At 43.4% G+C, this 24,796-nt stretch overlaps 1 protein-coding gene across 1 annotated transcript in view; it reads left to right on the top strand.

Annotated features, from left to right (window-relative positions):
- Positions 1 to 1,073: 1,073 nt before the first annotated feature.
- Positions 1,074 to 24,796, top strand: part of iqgap1 (IQ motif containing GTPase activating protein 1) — a 42,849-nt gene continuing 19,126 nt past the window's right edge. The window contains exons 1-6 of the mRNA XM_085350232.1: positions 1,074 to 1,324; positions 2,386 to 2,488; positions 21,492 to 21,648; positions 21,747 to 21,824; positions 23,225 to 23,301; positions 24,244 to 24,311. Coding sequence (XP_085206358.1) covers positions 1,279 to 1,324; positions 2,386 to 2,488; positions 21,492 to 21,648; positions 21,747 to 21,824; positions 23,225 to 23,301; positions 24,244 to 24,311 — 529 coding nt within the window. The 5' untranslated portion in view covers positions 1,074 to 1,278. The remainder of the gene's footprint in view (positions 1,325 to 2,385; positions 2,489 to 21,491; positions 21,649 to 21,746; positions 21,825 to 23,224; positions 23,302 to 24,243; positions 24,312 to 24,796) is intronic.

Raw genomic sequence — 24,796 nt, 5'->3', positions numbered from 1 at the left:
ATACAAACATGTATTTTATCTTATTATATAGATAGGTAGATATGGTGGTTAGCACTGTTGCCTCACAGTAAAAAGATCCTGGTTTGAACCGTCCAGAGTCTTTTTACGTCTTTGCACATTTTAAAATCCAAACTTATTAAAACGTGACTATTATGGATCAAGCTACCCAGAAGTATTTCAGTCATTAAAATCATCTCCCCTGCAACATTAAAGTAACACACATATATAAATATATTTTAGAGTGCCTCACAATTACCACATGTTTGCACTCAAACCAAGGGTCCAAATACTTTGTGAAACAATGTGAATTCAAAGGAATGTTTAAACTCGTGTGCAGTGCCACAGACGCACTCCTGCAGCCTGATAATAAAGTATTTATAACATTATACATACATAAAAAGAACAAATACATTTGTCACAAACCTAATATTTCACTGTGGTTTTTCCCTTTTGGTGAAAGACAGAAAAAGATTCTAGCGGTTGTGCACATTCGCCAACCATTTTTATCATTGTCATTCTGATTGTATTTGGTATGTTATTCTAGTTTATCTTATTTTATTCTATTGGGGGGGTTTTCTTAATTTTTGCTGCTCTTAACTTTGCACTGTCCACTTTCTGCTGTGAACAAACAAATTTCCCACGTGTGGCACTAATAAAGGTTTATCTTATCTTATTGTGTCTATTACTCCAGCTTTCTACTGTAAATACATCGTTATCCCAGTAACTGAAAGTCACAGCATCCTTTCCCCCCCCCCCCCAGTGTTTGTTGCAGATGAACACTTGGGTCAAATCCGCATTAACACATGCTGACTTATATGTACTGCCCATGATTACAGGTTGGACGGGAAGGTTCTTGGAAAATGCAACATTTTGTCATGTCATTGCGATTTCCCCGGTCCCCTGGGGTCCCCGGACCTCCGCTTGGGAACCTCCCTGCACTATCCCGCCTTCGAGTGGACGGCAGGGGGCGCTGCGCCTGCAGCTTGGCCGGCCCCAGGCTGCTAAACCGTGTTTCCTGAAACGCATACTTCAGGATTATGAAGAACACACCCAGTGACATCAGTGAGGTTTGAAGAAGAAGAAGAAAAAAAAGCTCGCAACTCAAACTGTGCAGAGGAGGAACAAGAGGGCCGAAAGGTCCTGTGCGCTTTTCTTTCGGCTCTTTCTCGGCGTGTTGCTCTTTTCAAAGTTCTGTTGAGTTTGGGACTGAAGTTGCGCTTCAACTTTTCTTCGTGACTGCAGTGGAGCGCAGAGAGTCGCGTTTCTCGACAGAGGAGGATGTCAACTTCAGAGGAGGGAGACGGGCCCCGGCCCAGATATGGCTGTAAGTTATGCGCTTTCCCCCCGTGCTCACCTTGAGATGCCAGGCAGGAAGGCTTCCTTTAACCGCACACAGCCCCGGACCACAGTGGACACTGCGCTCACGCAAGACTCCTCCAAAAGTCCCGAAACAGACGTTGTATGTTAGTAGAAAGCGCTCACGGCGAGCTTGGCTCTTTATTTCTGACGGCATGATACAGCCTAATCATGACTTCCGCGTTTTAATAGCAAGGCATCGTAGAGCGGGGAAGCAGTTTCCCCGACTTTTTCCTTCTTAAATGCCGCTTTACGTCCAAGTTAGTTCGGACGTGGGATGGGGACTGGACCTGGTGGAAACGGGACAGACGGCGATAGTCCAAAGTTTTGCGTCCTCGCACACATGAAGCGAACAGCTACCAACTTAACAACCACCGCCCATAAACTCAGACCTTTTGAGGCAACGTGTGGTGATTGCACTGTGACACTTTATCCACGCAGTGTGGAAAATGTGAAGTGGTTTGCTTAGCCGATGGTATGTCATTTATGAGTGGATACCAAACCTGGTTCCAAACAGGAGGCCGTTTCTGAAGTCTTAGCCCCGTATGTTCCGTTTCTGCTGAAAGCTGTTTTACCTGCTGAGGTGGTCCCTCCCCTCCTCTCGTCCCCATCCCCCTCCCATCATTATGTGGGAAAAACCCCACGGCCGTAGGGACTCATGCTCTGTGCAGGCCTCTGTGTAATCTCACGGGGAATCGCCCTGTGACTTCCTCTGCATTGTGTGGGTTACTGTTTGCCATCTCCACACACATGCATTCCCTAAAGTTACACGCACCTGTGTTCATGTGTGAAGCACAGATGACTTACAAACACGCTGGCTTTATGGAGAAAGTTAGAGGCCACGCTGCTGGTTGGAAAGATTTCCATAGTTATGCAAGCAAAACAAAAATTGATGAGGTGAACATTGTGTAAACGCTGTTTGTGAATAGCCACACTGTGAGGCTCTTTGTGCAGCAACACAGCCATAGTTTCTTATTTCCCATGTATTCCTGCTGTTTCAAAAGCATTCCTTGTGTTTCCTGCCTCCAGCTGTACTGGATGGCGTGGAGCGGCTCACAGCCGAGGAGATGGATGAGCGGCGCCAGCAGAACATGGCCTATGAGTACCTGTGCCACCTGGAGGAAGCCAAAAGGTAAGAAAGTCACTTCACCTGCAAGTCAGCTGAGCCTGCAGAGGCAGCAGGGTTCATGAGTAAGAGCTGTGAGTCAGCTCGCAATGAGCCCCTGCACCTAGTGTCAGATTATATACACAGAGAATTATGTAGAAAACTACCAGTTTCCAAAAAGCTACAGAAAACAGACCAGAGACGACTCATAAGAAGGTCAAAGTGATCGGCCTTGTTGCCTTTTTTTTTCTTTTTAAAGAATGTATGTCCAGTCTGAACTTGTTGCCAGTAAAGCTGGGCTGAAGCAACAAAAACACCCGGGACAGCATCCCAGCATCCCAGACTGGATTCAAAATCAGCGTCCAGAGTCTTTCAGGGCAGGGAGCTCGTCACCTCTCTGGGAAATGCTGTGATAGTGAAGGTCAAATGATCTGTGACACATGACATCACGGCTGTAAGCATTGCTGCACGGCTGTGATGTTCAGGCCTTCAGACAATTCTACATGTAAAAAAAGAAAAGGTGTTAATCATTTGTTGGGCTGAAGACCACTTGTGAAAACCACTTTCGCTGAACACAGTTCATCACTGTGTTCAACGAGCTCAAACCATGAAAACCATCCAGAAACAGTCTGTGGGTCCCATCCCCATTTAAATGGACTGAGGCAGAATATCAGACTGTCCTGTAATCTAACAACAAATATCAGAGAGGCTCAAACACTTTGTGTCAGTCACAGACTGAGGGGGACGGCCCGGGTTGTTATAGTTTAAATGCCAGCGTCCACGATAGTATCAGGGTACATTAGTGCATGTGGCACGGGTGAAGTGCTTATCTGTGAAGCCACTGATGACACATTAGGATACATACGAGGGTTATGTGTGTCTTTTAGGAAAGGCCATGATTGTTTCAGTGACACTGTGTCAACCCACAGTCTGTACATATTAAAGCAAGCCCGGCTCTGAAGTGAAAGAGTCTGGGTCGCCCACTGAAAACATTCAGCTCAATTTAAAACGAAGAATATTAGAACCAAACTGAGTTTAGTCGCTCTCGGTCCCCAAAACCCAGAGAATGTGGTTAAATGTTGCAACACAGTGAGAAAAATCCCGCCTGTCGTCCAAATGACTGAAAAGTGTTTCTGGCTTTAAAGAAAGGGAGAAAATGTCTTATCTGCGGCAGAACTCGTTCATGGCTTGTACGGCGGTGTCATCGTTTTCATTTCTGGCTAATCTGCCATCTGTTAACGCTTTATCGCTCACGACAGGCAGGCTGCACTTATTTAGTAATTTTGGCTCAAGATGTTTGAGGAGTTATGGTAATGTGAAGCATGCACGGGAAAATCTGAATAGCCAGAGCAAGTCACTGATTTGGTTCCTAATTCAACTGTATGTCTGCCCTCATGTAACCTGTGAGTATGAGATGTAACATTTGCTAGAAAGAAAGCAGGAGTCTATTTATTGACTGAAGCGTATCACAGCTTGACTGTTGCGTGCAGCGGAGACGTGTCATCGTTTAATCTCAACCTGTGCTGAAGTTACAGTTTGGAGAGAACAAGCAGCTTGGAAGTGACGTCTCTGAATGGCGGTGGTTTTGGTGCTGACTGCGTAACAGCGCGTCGCAATCCAATGTGATCCTTTCAGTGACTCTTTGATCTGACGGGTAAAACGTTTAGCTTTGGAGAACACTTGCTTTTTCTTAGGTGGATGTCATGTGTGGTGCTCCACTCAGTGACCAGCGTTGAAATGTTGGAAGAAGTTCTAATGATCTGTATGCTAACAAGCCCTACTTTCAAACATGTAGTGATGCTGGAGGTCTGTGGTTTCACTGGAGTAAAAGCCACAGGCGTACTCTGTTTACTTCTTTTCTTTGCTGTGTTGTCTGAGCAACACCCTGTGACCCCAACAGAAAGTCTCTATGAGGACCCTTGCAGTATGACTGGATACCTCAGTCGTCAGGGTGAGCGTACTTGAACATTAATTGCTAAATGCAGATCATCACACTTGAAAAGGTTCAAGCAGCCACACCTCATAACTTTATGTTGAGCCGACTTCTTGTTTTGGGGGTGATTTCGTTAGTACATTCATGACGAAATAGGTGAGGTCTGTTCTTTCTCTTAGACACGTGTGTGTGTGTGTGTGTGTGTGTGTGTGTGTGTGTGTGTGTGTGTGTGTGAAAGGTGGCGGTTGCCCGAGCTTGTCAGCAGCCACGTATGTTTGCTTTCAGTGTGTGTGGAGTCAGCGCGGGCTCATGGGTTCAAAAGAGGAAGGATTGTGTTAGACAGGAAGTGACTCAGTCCCTGTTGATTTTAATATCTCCCACTGTTGCCACAGAAACCCACAGTTGTCATAGCAACAGGTTCCGGTGTGAGTGGAGCCGGGTTGCTGCGAGGCTGCGTGCGCTCTGATTCTGTGTGATTGTACTTCTGCAGTGAAGGTGTGTGTTGCCCCTCGTCCCTCACCGGCTCACACGGGCGGGCATCAGGAAATCCTTGGAATGATTTCGGAGTATCTGACATTTCTGCTTCAGTTGGGCGGCTTTTTTTTTACCCCTGAAATGCTTTCTAGGATTTGTAAATTTGGTAAATCAGGACACTTGAGAGGAAAAGAGCACATTTTAGGTGAGCAAAGCACTAAGTATGAAATGTGGGGTCACATGAGTTTCCTGTGTTTTTCACACTGCGTTGCTGGAGGAAAGCATATGTGAGACCATATTGGTAAATTCGATATTTAGCTAAGTTCTTGCCTTAGTTTGGGAACCTAAACTACTTCAAGTTGTCAGCATTAATATGCTAATAATATAAGATCACACCATTCAACATGTGACACTTGTTCATTTTTCTTACACATTTGCTGTGAACTACAAGACTTCACTCTGATGGCACAGCCTGCTGATCGCACAGATTGTCACAGAGCTGTCATTACACAGTTCAGAATGAACCCGATTATATAAATATAAAAATATGCCACAGCGTGCTGCTTTTTGGTTGGGATTGTCAGTCTGAAGGAATCAAGGGACGTTACATCAGTCTTTGAGAGGGGGGGCTTTTGGACGAGGACGAGCCCTGAAAGCCCTGCAGCTGTGTTCTCTGCGCTTCCATCCACATGCACTTCATCAATGTAGTTGGCTGAAAGAGTTCACAAATGCTGCTGGTGGTAAGTGAAGACTAAAACCAGATGCTGCTACTACAACTTTCTCCCACGAGGACTCAAAACTCCCTCAGGAAAATGAGTGAAAATCACTGTCGGATTGTAAAAGAAGGAAAATATTAGACACTGTTCAGCTGGATGCTAAACGATGTGCTCACTGCCCCGATCCCGGAGGAAGCAGACAGTCTTCCTGGTCAGGCAGCTCAGCAATTCCCAAGAGCTCAGTGTGATGCAGGCATGTCTGATACACACAGTGGCCTGGAGAAGCGTTTGGGCCTGTAATTATGGGCCACGTTTCTGTGCGTCAACATGAAACTTACTCTGATATAAAACTGGAGAAGGACTGTATGACGGCAGTCATAACTAATCTTTGAAATTACCATTAGTAATAGACTTTTTATCATAAAATGAAAGTTACAAACTGACCTCTACCAGCTGAATGAAAGTGGAGCTTTTAACCAGCACAGCCTCCCAGTTGGCATCGAGGAGCAGGTGCTGCAAAGACACGCCTGCCTGTGTCTGTTTGAATAGCGGTTACGTTACGTTGGCTTCGACTCATTAACACAGGACTTTTTGTCTCACTGTGAGCTCCAAGATCATTCCAACTGTTTCACTACCCATCCTGCATTGCAACAATGGCCTATGAGTGTGAAAATATATTTCAATATTTTGAAATCTTTGATATTATTTTGAAATCAGATTTCAATTTCTGATGTTGATGTTACTGTAATAGTGAGGTAGCAATCATCAAATGTAAAAGCCTCATCAATTATAGTGATAGTGACCACAGTGATCCTGACTGATGCTCATTTCTGCTGTAAGCTCCTTTTACTTGGGAGCGTTTGGGAATTGACTCGTTTCTAGAACAGCCTCAAGTGGCCATTGCAGGTACTGCAGCTGTTAGCACTTGTGTCTTGGCTTCATATCTCAGGCCTGAAGGTGGCGTTGGGCAGGACGCCCTGTTTTCTTAAAATTAACAAACATGATTTTTCAACATTTCTCTGGTTTGTGAATATCAGACAAACCTGGAGGAAAGGATTCAGTAACGCGTGTGTGTGTCTGTGTGTGCGTGCGGTCCTGGATAAACCAGTCTGGGTTATTTCCCGTCTTCACATTCGTTTCTACCAGACTTAATCCAACTGCCCCACTAGCTGATCACAGCTTTGTTTCAAGGGAAGTCTACGATGTTTGATGAAGACACAATTCCTCTGTTGATTTAAATAGTCTGTTGCCAGTAGCAGCACAGTATTTGCTCTTGACCTCTACAAGAACGACTCCTCTGAGTGACGGTGTCCCGGGCCGTTGGTGGCAGGAATCTGTTACAGTTGTTACATCAGAGTTTCAGGCAGTGAAGCGACTCCATGTAGGGAACACCTGCAGAGAAAGGCCTGGGCACAGGAATGCTGGGAGTGTGTGTGGTATGATATGAATGTATGTGACAGATGCACAGCAGGGCGTGAGCCTGTACCTGGCTGTGGGAATGCACTGCCACCGCTCCAACACTACTACTGTCAGATGTGCATTCAAGTGTCGATACAGACACAAGTGCCCGTTTCATACCTGCCAGCCCGGCAGACGGATGCAAACGACAGCAGGTTTTATCGCTCTTATCTTCATGTTCCCATTAAATGCACAGAAGCAAGCAGTGAGGCTCAGGCAACCTGCTCTTTATCACACCATATTTGAATGGTAAGTGAGTCGCGCACCTCTGCTGAGCTCCGTTCACTGGAGAGGCCATGATTATTATGATTATTTTCATTGTCTAGTAATCAAGCAGCTGCCCCCCCCCCCCAAATGTTTCATGAAAAAGAAAAAATCCAAAGTAGAAATCCAGTCGTCCTGTTTGAGAAGTTGAAAGCAGCGTGTTTGGGTAACATTTACATAAGAAGAAACTTATCTTGTATCTAATGTTTCTGAAGTTTCGCTTCAATTTTCTTTCACTTTCTGCTCCTTTCGTGCAGTGTGCAGTGGGAATGCAGTCAGACATGTTTTCAGTGTGATACTATTTTTATTGATCCAGGCTACACATTCAGACATTTCATACATTGCCACAAGCAGAAAACAATTTCAAGTAGTCTCAGTGCACAGATGGCACATAGTGTCATGTGGGCTACAATTTTTTTTTTTTCTCATGATCATTTCCTGTCTGTATGTTCTGCAGTGTAGTGAAGCTGGGTACGAGTCACGCACTCAGCATATGTTTTCTGCAGATCACGATGTTGTGTTTGGGGTGTAGGAGCGGGTCGTGACAGGTTACCCCCCCCAAAGCTGATGGCACCATGCGCAGCATACTGTTTGTTTTGGCTGAAGAAGAGGGGCAGAGGTTACCTGTTTGATTTTACAGTATGGGCTGGTAAACAGATAGTATAGCTGGGTTTTTCCAGTTCAAAATTGGCCTTTAGCAGAGTGACTATACAAAAGGCATGTGTTACCTAATTGGACAAAAATGTGTGTGTTCCGATGTTATTTCTGTCCATTTGTTACAAAAAAATCAGTACTAGGGCTGCTCAATTAATCGAATTTTAATCACGATTACGATCTGGGCTTTCAACGATTATTAAAAATGACCGAGCCGATTATTAGCCCCTCCCTCATTTATCCGCGACACCTTAAAGGCCGGTCCGTGAAAATATTGTCGGGCATAAACCGGTCCGTGGCGCAAAAAAGGTTGGAGACCGCTGATTAAGAGGACCCGAGGGAAGCTCGGAAAGCTAAGCAGAAGTTATTTGGAGAGGAGAGTGACTGCCGTTGGTTGAAAAGAGAGGTAAAAAAACTTCAGTGGTGTTGCACACTATTTTATATTATTTTTTAAAGTCATTGTTAACCCTTTAAAGCCGGTCAGAGCTGCACGCTCCGTGTTGTGTAACTATTTTTAAATCCCTGTAGAACCTGAACCGTGTAAGCTAGTGCAATAATTTGTTTTGCATATGAAACCGGAGGAGTTGTACTTACATCTGATGCCATCAGCTTGTCCTCGGTCACGGTTTCCTTCCACATAAAGCTTTGCAAAAATTGCATTAAAAGCACTTGCAGGAACAAAAACATAATATTCCAGAAACACGCTTTGCCGATCTGATCAGCTGTTCGTAACACTTCCCACATTGAAACAGACGTCAGCGCGAACTATCACATGTCCGCCATTTCCTGGCCGAAACCGGAAGTGACGTCATTTTCGCGGAAATGTAGTTTTTTACTTGTAGGCCTTAAAAGCCTATACTGGTCATGTTTGACTTTTCTGAATAGTTGCTGGGATGCTTAGAACTCAAACATCACTGCTGGAAATAGTTTATTTTGATGCACATGCTGTTTTCTTTGCAAATTTGCATCATAGGATTGTTTTTTTTGTTTTTCCTGCAGTATATAAAAATTGGTGTATCTCCAAAATAAAACTATGAAGACACTCAAAAGAAGTTTCCTGTTGTTGTAAACTATTTTGTGCAACTTTTTTGTTTTTAAAGTTTTGAGGGATAAACCTCTTAAATTTCTCCAAGTAGAAATATATGTAAAAAAAACAAAAACGATTTTCAATTTTTTTGTAGTTTATTGTACTTTTTTGCAATTAATGTAGTTACTATGGACTTAATGCATACATATTATTAAAATATGGGCTATAACAGTTGTATAGCAACTTGAAATGCTCCCACAAATGGCACTACCACATATAAAAAAAATAATATAATCTCTGGCGGACTTGGTTCTATAGTAGGTCTTAAAGGGTTAAATAAATATCGTCAAATAATCGAGATCTCAATTTCAGTAAAAATAATCGTGATTATCATTTTTGCCATAATCGAGCAGCCCTAATCAGTACCTTTATATGATATAGTTTATTTATTCCAGATTTGGAAAATAATCTTGTTACAACAATAACAAAAAAATTTAAAATGTTTTGGGGGGAAAAAAGGAATTTAAAAGAAAACATTGAGTGGCAGTTATTTTAGGAAGGAAAAACTTTGTCATCTTCCAACTTGAGTTTCTTCTAATTTGTCCATTGGACATGAATTCTTGTTTTGTTTTGTTTTTATTAAAACTCACAGCCTGTTCAAAAGAACAAGGAGGAAGTGATAAAACTATTGTCCAGGCGTAGGTGGAATCCTGACTGACTTTTATGGTCAGATCAGAGATCAGACTCACCTGTCAGGTTAAAGAAGTAAAACGACAACAAACAATTCTTTTACCCGCAGACACCACGTGCATCACTCACCATGAAAATGTTATAATTGATAACAGAGGTGTGGGTACGTAGTCAGTTTGTGCTTCGTACCTTCTCAGAAGCACTTCAGTCACCAGGTCAGTGTGTACCACCGATGTCGTCCAGCTGCCATCTGTGGTATTAGTCCTGCCGCTGACAGCGCGCTGAGATGGCGAGATTAAGAACAGGAAGGTGTCTGGCTTTGTTTTCTTTTGTGAGAGTGTGGTTCATTTTCAGGTCTATTAACAGCTCACAGAAGTCAGAGAGGATGTCTCGTACGTATTTACATGACAGTTTTCCTGCAAAATGTTAGAAAGGATTTGGATTTGAAAACTGAAAAGAAATGGCAGTGCAGTTATGTAAATGACTGAAACAGGTTGCAATGACTCGTTGCTGGAACTTTCCGTTATAAAGCTTAGATTAAACCAGTTTTGAGTCCCTCTTTGATTTGGAGCTCAAGAGGCGGTCGTGCTTTGGTTGTTGGACAGACGAACAAATGAAATGTGAGAATTCGTGGCACTGATTAGGTGCTATGCTAACGGTTTCCCCGCTGGTCTCAGTACTAAGCTAACCTCGCTGGCTGCTGGTTATGTTCAGCACACACAAACGAGAGTGAACTCTGCAAGAAACCGAACATGTGAATCTAAAAAAATACGCCAACGATTTAAGCATTTTTAGGAAAGTTACATCGAATCTAACTTAGCGCTGTAGCTTACTTTCCATAACAGCCACTCGTCATGTGTAGCCCACATAACTGCTCTAAGATCATTTATTGTATCCATTATGTTTAAGGTCACTGCAAATGATGAACCCAGTCATTGTTCTTTATTGATTCCCCTTCTCTGATCTTTTTCCTCCCACACACACTTCGCAAACAGAATTTGGGTATGCTTTGCACGAGAGTTGAACCTTTACTCTGAATAAGACAGCACAAAGGTCAAATGATGCTGTGAAGCTCTTAGTGTAATGCTACCAGGTCTCGTATACAACGACAAACAAGTTTCTTTCTACTATTCAACCTCAAAGCCAGCCATACTGCTGTGATGTAACTGTAGATACCTGTGTGCAGGTGTTGTGCTCCAAAATACTGCACAGTTGTAGTTGATTAGTTTGGGATTTTTTCATGGACTTTGGTAATAAATTTGAAGGTGAACTAACAAAAAAAACCTAACTTGTTGCCATGACGACAGCAGAGTTTACCTGTGATTTCACCCTCGCTGACACTGACTGACATGCTGCACTCAGGCTGTTTTTGCTCAGATGAAATCCATCCTTCAGGTCATAGTAAATGCTGTTTGACAGCAAAGGTGTGTCACCTCTTAAAATGGGGAAAACATTTCGCCCATCACTTAAGAGCGATGAGAATTTCTTCACAGACGAGGTGGTCGACAGTGGGGAGAGATATCACAAGTGGCACAGTGAGGTGGTTGTTGGGTTACATCATTGGCAGCTGACAGCCACTAAGCTCTTGTTATACGAGTGGAAATCTTTGGGATTTTTGTGTAATCTGTTTAAATCCTTGTACTTTATTCAGCATAAATTCTATAGCAATAACTCTATATTGAAAATCAAACTGCTCTGCTCCCTTTCAATTAGAGAAGTAACTAGTTCAGTCAACCTCACGGCAGATATGAGCTGACGGTGCAGTCAACGAATGCGACTGCCGCTAACAACATCCATTTTTCCTTCTTTCTTTTTGTGGCTGCTGCTACTTCTCTCCCACACTAAGAAACTCTCTTCCCGCAACACAAAATCCACTCACACAGGCGCATTAAGCTGTATCTACCTTCATTTGCTTAATGAATTAAAATGCTCTTGGTGCAGATTGTGTGTTTCTCTCTGCTTTCACAATGCTCTAAGCTAATGCTAGCCTTTCTGCTAACCAGAGGTGTGGCTGAGTCACTGCAACAACAATTCACTGACGCTTTTCTTCATGAAGGTTTAGCCAAGTGTGTTTATTATTATTTGTCTTGTTAAAGAAAGCAATAAAATTAATAATTGTGTTGTCCTGTTAATGCTATGCAGTGAGTGTTAATTTTATCAGTAGCTCAATAGCCACATTAGATTTTACAGCTAATTAGCTTTGACAGCTAATGTGGCTATTGGGTAACTGACAATAGCTAAAAGGCTAATATTAATGTGTGCGCTGGATACATTAATATTTATGACAGCCAGAGCTTCACTGACATCTCAAAGTTCCTCATGTTGTTAAGTCTTGTGAACGTCTATTCTTCAAGGGTTCGAGGTGTTGGGTGAAAGTGAAAGAGGCCAAAGATGTATTTATCAATTAACATATATCTTCTTTTTTTCAGGCGAACTTGCATAAAAGGTTATAAGCTTTATTCTTGGCCACGGCAAGAGACTAGGAATCATTCTTTTATATGTAAGGCAACAACAGATGTCAGGTTGATATAGTGGATTGTCATTTATGCTTAGAAATATCTACTCATATATGCTTAGAGTTTTATAATCACTGTCATGTTGGTAGAGGTTTGATCCTTAGTAGTCTGTGGAGACTCTGTGTGCCTCCCAGAGCACTCTGGCATGCACACAACTTAAGGTCTGGAGAGAGGTTATATCTGCTCTTACTGATATATGGTATAGCAAACACACGTACATCTGTTTAAGTCTAAGTGCCTTTTGTTTAGATGAACGGCTGGACTTCCAGACCAGCAGGTTTAGGGAAGTCGTTTATGGGGTCACACACTGACACCCCCCCCCACAAGGTATTCTTTGTGTGTATGTAGATGTCATATGTTAATGAACCTATGTAAATTCATGTAACCTCAATAAAAGAGCAGTGTTACGGGGGAGCGGACGAGAGCGACTGGGGTCAAGCGAAGGGACGGCGTTTGTCCAGTTCTCTCCCGTGCACGAGAGACATAAAGAACTTTGCCTACTCGTGTCTTGCTTTTGCTGTGTAATTAAATTGTCTTTAACATTCCAGCGAATAGGTTCAAGCTACAAACCTATCAACAGACAAGACTGTTTTCCTAACTTTATAAAATAAAATTTAAGACATGAATAAATCCGCGAACATAATTTTACTGAAGTGATATTTGATTAGTAAAATTAAAAAATGACATGTTGGTGTTGTTTATTTGGACTACATTTATTTTAGCTCTGTGTGAGTCTTTCACTGCACGCTGCTCACATTTACACTCACACTAGTTTTCTGTTCCCTGCTCTCGGTATCACTGAGTGCACCCCTCACAGCTGTGCTGAAGAGAAATTAATCTAAATTAAGGTTGACACAACACATTATGTTACATGGAGTTATCACATTATGTGACCTGTAAACTCTTGACCCTTTGCTATTAGCTTGCCTCATGCTGTGTTAGCATAGTGTTGAATATATGATATGAGAGAGAGATCTGTGGAGTGCAGAATATCTCATCACACATTAACCCGTGACGCGATAAAGTTTCTTTCTTATTGTCTTCTTAATACGTGGGAATGGTGCGACGCCACTGTCTTTTAATCTTAGCTCAAGAGAAGCCAGTCGAATAAACCACCTATCATGCTAAACACAAGGATCCTCTGTGTTTTATCTTTTATCTGAGCTTATCTGACACCCACAGTACTGAAAAGAAGATTTTAGGAAGTTTATGCTTAAAAAAGGAAAACGAACATCGATTGCATGGACGAGGAGAATTGAAGCAACAGCAATGAAAGGCTTTAAACTGTAAATCTGTATTTTGGTGTTGAAGTTAAGATTAGGACTGTCCCCATGCCGAGCGTCATGTTGCAGTGTAAAACAGAAGCCCGGTGTTCTCACCCTTCAAGAGCAGCACAGTTCCTCCTAAAGCTCCGGCCAACTGCCTGCAGTTTCCTGTTTTCAAAAGTTTCCCAACGCTGTTGTGTACAGCTGCTGCTGCTGCTGCAATACCTGTTACGTAATGTCACAGCCAGCGTAGGAGGTGAAAAATGGCCTCTTCGATGCCATTACAGTCGTCAGGTGACTAAACCTGAAGGCTCAGCTGATGTGCTGATTCCATATAAATGAAAAGCTTCCAAGGATGACATTTTTGTTTTATTCATTCTGAGCAAAGTTTTATTTTTGTTGATGAAATTTCAGTTAAAAACACTTGTTTACTAGTTTCTTCTCTTTTTCTTTGCTTGGTTGTTTTAACAGGAAACTCAGCTTTCCTCTGCTCTTTGTGCCTTTTGAGACATGAGTCTTCATCGTAGTATTCAGTGTAGTATTTTGGGTATTTGTGTAAATACTACCTGCTGCCTGTTTCCTGGGAGACAGCGAGGCGTCCCAGAAAACAGGCCTGAGTCACTCGGCTGGCAGTAAACAGTTGAGAATGAGGGAATGAGATGGGAATGAAAGGGAGAGGGATTAGTGCTCCATAAAGGCCCTGCGGGAAAGGTCCCGCCCTACCTCCACCTGTGAAACCTGAGACTGCAAGTTACACTCTGGACTTCACAATAGTTTCGTCCCTGCTCACCAACCCCCTGCTGTACTGTACATCAGCTGTTATTTGACCTCAGGTGACCTCGTCTGGGACTCGAGTAAAAGCAGGTCGGACGTGCTGGGACTCTTGGGCTCTACGAGAGCTGCTTTGCATACTTCACAGTTCCAAGTCGTCCTTATTTTTCGGATAAGTTTGTTCATCTTCTGTCTTAAAAAGGCTTTTTGAGTCCTGATAACGATAAGGTTTCAGCAGCAGCTGTTTGGGGACCGCTGCCTTAGATAACTGCATTATCTACATCAGCTCTCTCTAACATCATACAGAGTCAAGGACAGGAAAAAGTGTCTGAAACAAAGCAGCTGGTGTAGCCTGAATCTTGAGCTTTTGTTGCACATACCTGCATATGTGCTGAGCTCACGTTTATCACGAGAATGCAGCAGAATGTCCAAGGTGGCAAATAATAAATCCATCAAAGCCTTCTGTAGCATAAAGGACAGCAGAGGGTTGTGTGGAGCAGGCGTGGGTGAGTGCAGGGTAACGTGGTTGGCTTTGCTGTCACAGACAGGACAGGCTGTTTGACTGTGAGTGGGGAAAGTGCAAGGTCACTTGGTGCACAGATTCCAGTGTTGCAGCAAAGCATGTAATGGACAACTTGGCTTTGACTCATCTTTCTTTGTATTCCCTCCTGTCATTTCTCTCCTCGTCTCCCTCCATCACTCACAGCCTCGTTTTCCATGAAACGCAGTCAGATTCCCGCTGGGCTGGATTGGCCTGTGGTGTTAGAGTTGTGGCTGAGCATACACACCTTCCTTTAGCTTCACAGAGCAGGACATAGAGGCCACGTGTGCCTTGACATTGTGCTGCTGCTAGATAAGGCTCACCACACATCATTTGCCTTTCCAGCTATTATGTAAACACCACTTCCTACCCTTCTCTTTTCAGGCACACACAGAAATAGGTCTGTAATGCTGGGGAACAATGCGAGACTGAGAGCACGTCGATAAGTGCCGAAGCTTGGCGCTGTCGCCACTCAGCCTTTTCCTGCTTTTCTCCACAGCTCGGTCCATCCACGGGCTAAAAGTGGCCCAATGTTAGGCCTGGTGATGCATGTGTTTCTGCTCATCGCACCAATGAATACGTGTGTCGCAGGGATCGTTCTCCACAGGGGCATTCCCATTTTAACCAGGATGGTAATCCTGCAAACTGCCAATGATTTGATGAGGTCCCAGATATTTCTCCTGTTGGATTGGGTGTCACAGTAAAATAGCATAGAAATCAAACCTGCTGCACAGCACGGTTATTGCATGTAGTACATGACGGAACTAAATGTCCAACCACGCCGGGCTCGTCTGGTTTGGGAGGTTTCAGTCAAATGCTGCATTCATGACACGAAGAAGATTTCAGGTGGAGCGAGCATCGTTGGACAAACAGCGGCTGCTGTGGTTTGGTAAAAACGTGGTCACGTTTTCTGTGATTGTTATTCAACAGCCACTCCTTTCTTGTTTGGCTTTCATCACAGAGCCCTCAAACAGAAGCTCTCATCGAGCTGTAGCTATGCAGACTCCTGTCACAGCATTCATCTATACGTTTCCCCTACACTGTGACCACAACACTGTGCAATCAGTTCAAGTGATTCATGGCTACTCAGCTAATTCAGTTCACTTGCATTAGAACCAAATAAACCGTATCAGCATTCCCAGGTTTAGCCAATCCAGGATTATCCAGTTAATCCTGGATCTTTTAAGCGATGTAAAAAGAACAAGCTCCATAGGTGTGGACGTGAGGCTTTACTGGTGCTTGGCTCACTAAACCAAAACTTATTCTTACAGTTCTGTCACAATATAACATATAAACTACAATTTGATCAAAGGTTTCTTTTGTAATCAGCAGGAAATGTATTTAACATAAATGAACTAGTTAGACTAACCATAAAAGCTTTGAGCGGCTGTCTCGCTGTCTCTGACCTCAGTTGCTGAATTTTCTAGTGTTACTAGCACTCAGGATTTAGTTGGACTCCCATGTGAAATAATCTGGTTATAAGTGGTAAAAAATTAAAAGCATGAAATGAAGAAAGATCCTCAACCAGGTGTGAGATCATTCTGTCCGACCGTAATAAAACAGCACTGAGTGTGGTTCATGCTATCATAAGCAAACATATAGACTTCTTTTGATCATGTGACTAAAATGCTGAATTGTCATTTCCTGTGGCAGTGCTTGACTTCCCCTTTTTAGTAGGATTGTCCTCATAAAGGACTTTTTATTTTCCCCTCAAACATCCAATTTCTAAATGCTGGTTTCTTAATTACGGTTCATCAGTGTAATTACCTGCCTCACATTAGACACATGTCTATCATGCTAAACCAATATAATTTCACTAATGTGCACACTCGACTCACTGAAGCACATTATCGTTCTTTATAGCCCTGACCTAACTGTTCCAAACAATGAGGCATTGAAACCTATGAGGCCGCTCCCTGAGAGGCATCGGGCAGCAGTGACTCAGCTGTACAGTAACCAGGCGTGTGGCCTGCACAGCCTATATTTCTGAGCTGTTATCAAACGTTAACGGTGTGTCTGTGTCCAAAAGTGAAACCTGGGGAAAAGGGAAGCGGCTGAAGTTAGCTTATGTTATTAACGCTCCGCCTCAATCTCAAACCCACCATCCTAGCAAAGAGAGTGCAGGGCAAGTATAGGCCGTTTGATTTAAGTCATGCAGGAAAACAAGAGGAAGCTCCTCGATAGCAGGCAGAGGCGTGGTCGGTGTGTCTTCCTGGAGTAACAGCGGTCAGTAGCAGACCTCTTCCTATGAGACTGACCTCTGAACTCAGCACTGACATCGGCTTCCTGAAAGCGTGCAGGATCTGAGGAGGAATGAGACAATAATTCCTGCAGTTTCCCTCTGTGTCCTGTGCTGTTAGAGTAGAATAGTCTTTGTCTTTATACAAGGACAACAACATAACTGCTGTGATCAGCAAAATAACATTAAGTATAAATATTAAAAATGATAAATAGATTATTTAACCTGAGACAGTGCTTATATAGGGGTACATGAGTGTCCTGACAGTTATCAGTGCACCTCGTTGTATGTGGAGGGGTGGGGCTGATGGAGGCCACAGCCCGAGGAAGAAGCTGCTCTTGGTCTGTTTGTGTGGGATTGTATTAGTCTGTGGTGTGGGCTCTCCAGCCGTACGGCCCTGCCACAGTCCAGCAGCAGCTGTGCAGCTTCTGCACCGCACTGTGATGCAGTCTGTGAGGATGCTCTCTATGGTGGTCCTGGAGAAGTTGAGCTGCAGTTTCTGGGGCTGGAGCTGTGCTTCCTAAGGAAGGACAGCTGTCTGCTTTTTCAAAAGAAAAGGTTCCTTTCAAAACAAAGATCTACGGGTCCAGCAGCAGATGTTCAGCTCGAGGCTGATTATTTGCAGTGCTGGGGACTAACAGAGTACATGTACTGCCGTTACTATTTAAAATACAAAATATGAGTAACTGTATTCTGTTACAGTTACCGTTTAAAAAGGTGGTATTCAGAATACAGTTACTTTGCTGAAATAAATGGATTACACGGCGGTCTTTTCCTGTTTCATATGTTGGGCTATGCCCTCTCTGTTTTTGGGGCTCTAGAGGCTCTGATGTCTGTGTCTCAGTCTCGTGGCCCATGTCACCTCTACTTGCAGCAGCATAATGATGTGAAGAAATATTTAAAAAAATTATTCACAAAAATGATTTAATATGAAGGTAACAGGCAGAGTGTTACAGGCATCGCCCTAAAGCATGTAGCCTGATGGGCAGTGTAGTCCGTGCTGCAGCGAAAATGGACTGTCATACCCGTGATGTGTCTGTGAGCGAGGGAGGGAGAAAAAGGAAAAGTACGAGCTGTCACCGAGCAGAAACGGGAGCTGGAAGCATGTAAATATAATAATAACCACTGCAGCCAAAAAGAGAGCCCGACGAGCCCAGCTGTAAGTAAGCTATTAAGACTCGACTGTACACTGTGTTCGTGTTTTCCTCTGAAACAATAAGTTCAGTTGGAGCAGCCTTTCAGCCTCTCTCTGTCTCTCGCTAGCAAAGTTGACCCAGACAACAAAGTAAAGCTAGTTTTCAGCTACGAGCCCGACACGAACCCGACGTATTAGCCAGAGGTCCCTTTACTACGGTTCGGAGCCGCGGACCTATTTTATATTCGCGACGAATCGTTTTCTATACGAGATCGCTGCAGAAAGTGCAGCCTTACCTAATGTCTACCTACTGTTACTCATTTATATTAAGATTTAAACATCAAGTTGGTATGACGAGTAGCCTTCAGTAATAGTAATAAATCACACAACAATAGTACATTCATGTAGTTGTAAACAGCATGATAATATATTAAGTGATCCAAAGTATTCAGAATACGTTACTGTCATTGAGTAACGTAACGGAATAAGTTACAAAATACATTTTGGGGCATGTAATCTGTAGTGGAATACACTTTAAAAGTAACCTCCCAACACTGGTTATTTGGCCTTGTAGTTTATTCTGCATATTACTGTTACATTCACAAACTTCTACAGCTCCACAGATGAGATTTATTATCAGAATGTAACAACTTTAGAATTCCTGTCTTTAAAAAATCGTCCATGTCTGAATCACAGCAGTGTAACGTTATTGTCATCATTATGAAACCACACTCATGTAGATTGATTTAGTTTGATGTCTTCTTACCATTTTAAAAAAGTAACCTGAGCTTGAGCCTGGTTTTCACACACTGCATTACATCATGTTAGCTGTCTGTGCCATTAGCCATTAGCCACTCCTTTGGTTTTACAGAAGTGATTAAACTGAAACTTAAGTAAAAGCAGGACGATGAGCATCAAACATCTGCAGTTCTTTGTGAATACGTATATTCAGTGTGAGTGTCAGCACTGAATGTTAGTGCTTTTCAACAGAAATCATTAAACTGGTACTTCCAGTGTAAACTGTTGCTAGCTAGTATACATACTGAAAGCTGTCTCCTAAATAAGGACCTTGTTGGAATAAGTATTAAAAATAATCTTAATTGTCACTAATTTGCTTTGTCTCATGCTTTTAGTATCGGTCCAATATTATCATTGAAGTGTGACGTGTGAACATTTGATTTGGTTTCGTTTCACAAACATGAATCCTGACTTAATGTCCGTGTGAAAGCGTGCAGCTCTTAAACTGTTTTGTCGAGTGGGACAAAAAAACTTGATATCAGAAGTTTTCTAATGGTGATCTTTTTGGTATGACATGAATGTAGCTTTAGCCTTCGATGAGCTTGTCCCAGAGGACGTTCTTGAACCGTCACGTCTTTGATAAGACTGTTTACAGCCACTTTAGAGACTTCAGATAACATTTTCATATTTGTGGTTATTTTTTGAATTGTAGACACGCCTGTAAATGTCACACGGATCATTTTTGGCAGCTCTTTGCCATAATTGACGACAAACAATTCAGAGATCCCATTCATGGCCGCCGTCCTTCCCAGTTAAGTGGAGGGTGTGTCTGTGTTTGGGGGAAAAGGGGAATGTGTATAGCCTTGATAAAAGAGCCATTACTGAGCAGCCTTTGTGGAGCCTTTCACTGCTCCCATGTGCAGTGAAAGGGGGGGCTTGTTCCTGCCTGGCAGGCCCGAGCCCTGCGCTGTGGGTCCATCACCTCAGCCTCAATAGCAGGCCTGTCTGGAGACCCTGTGTCACGACTTCCTGAGAGGGAAGTTGTTTCAGCTGGTGGTTCGCTGGCTTCTCACGTTGGAAAATGTTGCTGTGAATGTTTCGTCACACAAGTGTTTTAACAAGAGCTTAGACGTGGATATTGCCTAAAAATGAGCCTCTGTACTTTGTATTTGATTGAATAAAGTCAGAGAGAGTTTTCACAAGTGTGTGTGCGTGCGTGCGTGCGTGCGTGCGTGTGCGTGCGTGCGTGTGCGTGCGTGCGTGTGCGTGCGTGTGTGTGTGTGTTAAGGACAGTCTGTCTGTAGGAAGAAAGGAATCTTGTAATCAGCGTAGAGTTAACCTTGTGCTGTTTCTGAAGAGTGGGAGTGTTTCCTTAGCGAATGCAAACACAGGCTGTCTGTTCACAAGAACACATTTCATTTCACTGCCTTCACACTGTGACGTTACACAGATAAAACTCAGAGTAGTTTCATAACCAGTGTTAGAGCAGAAAAGTTCACCATGCTGTTACACGCCGCCATGATGCTTTGCTGCAGGGATCATTCCTCCTTTAATGAGTGTAAACTGACCCGTATTTAAGAGAATGAAAGGAGATGACAGGGTGATTTAAATTACATACTAACATTGGCTGGCTTCATATGTTGTTACTGGTAAGTGACATTTGCTGGTGGAATCTAGTCCACCAGTTGCGTCCCAGTGAGAGAGCTCAGCGTGTCTGCTCTGTGGCCCGGGGCTGACACTGTCACTCAGCGGGAATGCGCCTCCACAGTGTGACCTGGAAGAAATGAAATGTCACGCGTGAGGAATGCTGAGGGGTTAGCAGCACTAACCAGGTTAGGGGGGTTTGTTGTCTTGGAGCTGCAGAGAATTAATACTGATGTGTGAAACGGATCAACACAGGAAGGAAAGCTGTGCTCTTTCCCCCTGAGATCAAGTCAAGACACTAGTTGGATCCTTTTTAACTGTGAGGTTGGACCTTTTGGACCTGCGGCATTAATATTAAACCCGAGCAGGGCTTACTCCTTATTCATAATAACCAATGAATCAGGCTATGGTAGGAAAATGTTTCTGTGGAAACTTCTGATGGCCGATGTGTTTATATTTTAATGGCATTTATCCTGAAATAAAACTTGCTATACAAAAAGAACCGTTTTAGATGAAAGTGTTTTGCTCTTATTCTAATAGCAGGGGTGGCAGTCATGGAGGTGCAGTGTTGCTATCTGCACGTGCTAACACTAGCGTGCATTACATACAAAAAGTTGTTTGTGCTTTGGGTTAAAAACCAAAACTTCTCAGCTGTACTTCAGAGCAGGTTTCTGAGTATTTGCCAGAAAATGATCTCGAGAGCGGTCTTGCTAAGTGTGTTGAATTAGCTTATAGCTATCGGCTATGGTTAGCTTTGTCGCCTTTAAACCTATTGGGGGAAATCTAAACATCAAGACCAAATGTTCTTTGCATGCATCTGTGATATTTGCTTTTAAATGCTGTGAGCAATGACTCACTTTGTTTCATGGCCTTTAAGAGGCACTGCAGTGTTTCCATCTTCACTTGAAGTTGTGCTTTTTGTTGACTGTAATGCATGATACGTGTTTGTGCTGCCCTCCTTGCAGATGGATGGAGGCCTGCCTGGATGAGGACTTGCCTCCAACAACAGAGCTGGAGGAGGGGCTGAGAAACGGCGTTTATCTGGCCAAACTGGGCAACTTCTTTGCGCCGCAGACAGTTTCCCTCAAGAAGATTTACGACCGTGAGCAGACACGTTACAAGGTGAAAACATGCAGATGTTTATGCATTTGTCATTTATTTACTGTAATTTGTTACTGTGAGCCTTTGTTCTCCTCTGATGTAATACGTCTCTCTTACAGGCGACTGGTCTTCATTTTAGACACACAGACAATGTCATCCAGTGGCTCAACGCCATGGCAGAGAAGGGACTGCCAAAGGTAAGGCCGGCTCAAAGCCCACAGGGGACACAAATGTGCACAAACTGTCAGTTAAGCATTTACAACAGAGACTTACTGGATTGTGTTGGTTTTGCATATTGTCAGCCAGTTACGTGATGCCAGTGCTCACATTCAAAGCACATGCTTTGTTTGACATTTCAATTTCTCACCCTCAAGACATCAAATGATCCCAGGTAGCCTGAGCTAAGCTTGCAAAGAAGTGTGCTAGAGATGACGTTACAGTAAATATATGACAGGGTGTCGGTCCTGCAGCCAGTGACTGTTAAGAGTAGTTCTTTGTCAGATTTAAATAAGCGGCTTAAGTCCTACAGTATTAATGCTGCCGTGTCAGTGTTGGGGGGGTGGGGGGCCATTCCTCCGACCTTGTTGTTTTCATGCGTTTGTCAGAATGGGAAACTGCTGGGACATTAAAAGTCACACAGTTTTAGTTTATTGCTCAGAATGTTTGGAGACACTTACTTTACCTGATGAGCTTTTTTTTATCAACCAAGGTCATGATAGCAGCTACAGGTAATATCAGATTACAAATAAGATGCCAACCCCACAAAAAAGCAGTTCTTTATTTTTACTTTGTTCTTGCATTTGAGTGGGATGTCAGAAACTCTGTAATTTAAATTTCCTCAGGCATTGAGCTGTTTGTCTGACCTGAGTGGGTGTGGGTTTTTTTTCCTGATAATTCAAACCAAACGAATGAACAATCGGATGGAAAAAGAGCTCGATGGCCACGGCTGCCAGACGACAGAGAAGGATCCTCAGAGCAGCGCTGAAGTGCAGCTCACCAATACTCAGTTTAAAGAGCACTGCCGTCCCTGTGCATCGTGACAGAACGGTGCTTTACCCTCGTGTCAAATGTTTAAAATGAATCACTAAATGTAGCTTTTATATGAAAAGAATGAGTTTTAGGTTGATTCCCATTTTTGATGACAGCAGCGTTTTTCAGAGTGACTGATTGCTTCAAACAAGCTTTCCCTTCAGTGGACGTTGACTTTGATACTGTGGTCTGAACTCCTCGGACGCTCGGAGTGCTTTGGAGAAGTTGGCAGGTTTGTAAACTGTCCATTCAGGACAGTAAAGGAGCACTCAGCCTAAAATGAGGAAACACTGGCCTGTTGTAGTAACGAGGCTCCTTTGTGAGAAATTTCCACATGAGCAAACTGGCAGCGGGTCATTTAGTTGGACGTGAATAAAATCGACTATCAGACATGAAAATGACCCGCTGGTAGCTGTGTTAAATGTTTCATTCCAGTTGTGCCACAGAGGCAGCGCCAGGGCGTGTGAATAGAAGAGCTGCATTGAGTAATCCCACCATTGAGCTAATATACTGAGTCACTTCTGCACACATGCTGCGACATGATGAAGCCGTTGTCTCTGTGTTTCAGATCTTCTACCCTGAGACCACAGACATATATGACCGGAAGAACATGCCACGCTGCATCTACTGCATACATGCACTCAGGTTTGTGTCTCGTCCTTTGAGTTTGATTTGACAGTAAGGACCCAGCTTTAGCTGCCCTGCAGTTCAGACTGCTGCTGAGGCTCTTTTTTTTAAAAGCATTAAAGCCTGGAGCGCTCAGCATATGGCGTGACTTTTGAAAAAGGCTCCAACAATGGGTCTGTGACACTGAGGTATCCAGCGGCACAGAGTATGTGCTCATTTGTTTTGATTGCACGCTCAGGTGTAAAGGATGTTGATGCCTTCAAAGCCAGCAGAGCAGATGTTGTCATTGCTCTGAGCTCTGTAATTACCCTCCTAAAGAAAACGCACACATGCACTGCCACAGAAATGTGCTCTACTGTAAACACTGAAGTGTGTGGTTTGTCCAACTGGTGCTGTGAGCAGCTGTACAGCAGCTTGTAAACCTTCACGGTTACTGTGGTGGTCGGTGTGTTAAGGCGGCTCTGAAACATCTTCTCAGATTAAGACATGGTGCCTCTGAAAACTGCCATCCCAAATCCTTCTTCTTCATCCTCTTGTGCTGCTGCTCTACTTCACAGCAAAACTAACTTTCCTACCTGTAACCTTCAGAGTTCACTTTTACACATCGCTGTTGTTCAGTCTAAATATCCTTTTAGCCCCAGGTCAGCTGAGATCATTTATAGGCACATGCTGAATAATCACGTCTCCTTGGTTTGAACCTCTTCACAGTGATAATTAAAAGTAGTATTTCCAGCCTTTAGCAAAGGCACATACAGTACTTTTCATATATTTCATACATATTGGCTGTTCACTATTTGTCGATTGCGTAACCAAAAATAAAACGAGTAGTAAAATCCTGGAGTTGTTGGAGGTGTCAGCCAAGCGCTGGTGTTTATATGCGTTCCTGTGGTGACGCTCATCTCTTCTTCTGCACATCTTCACTCATGTTTATACTCACTTCTTTTCTCCCCTGTGTTGCAGTCTGTACTTGTTCAAGTTGGGTCTGGCACCTCAGATCCAGGACCTGTATGGAAAAGTCGATTTCACTGGTAAGAGTGCGAGCCTGAACGTGCGCATCTGTTTTCCTCGTTTGCTTCTTATTAACGTCCTTATGTCGTCTTAAATCCAGACCACTGCCAAAGTTAGCGTGCCGCTTACAGGTAACCTGTGGTGCTCATTCTGTATTGTTATGGTTAAACATCACGCTGCTGGGTTTCTTCTGATTGGCTTCCACTTGTAAACAAAAGCTTGGAGCCGCTATGCAGGGAATACTTGTACACTTCCCCTGACCTCATCACGTGATGCTAAATGTCATGTCATTGCTATGAGCCTCCACCACTGTAACAACATACAGTAATATGTAAATCATGGTGAAACTGCCGTCAGCCTGAGAGCAGCACTGGCAGCGCTGTGAGTAAAGAGCGGAGGAGCTCCTGGAAATGTGAAAGTCATTAGTAACTGTCAGAGGGTTTCCTGTCAGCCCAGCTCAGCTCGCTGTCCCTGAGCCAGTCTCCAAAATCAGATTATCACACAT

The sequence above is a fragment of the Diplotaxodon limnothrissa genome, linkage group LG1 (genome assembly GCF_057381915.1).
Source record: "Diplotaxodon limnothrissa isolate DT_005_m linkage group LG1, D_limnothrissa_male_GT1.1, whole genome shotgun sequence".
NCBI lineage: Eukaryota > Metazoa > Chordata > Actinopteri > Cichliformes > Cichlidae > Diplotaxodon > Diplotaxodon limnothrissa.
This window is presented reverse-complemented; position numbering and strand designations above follow the sequence as displayed.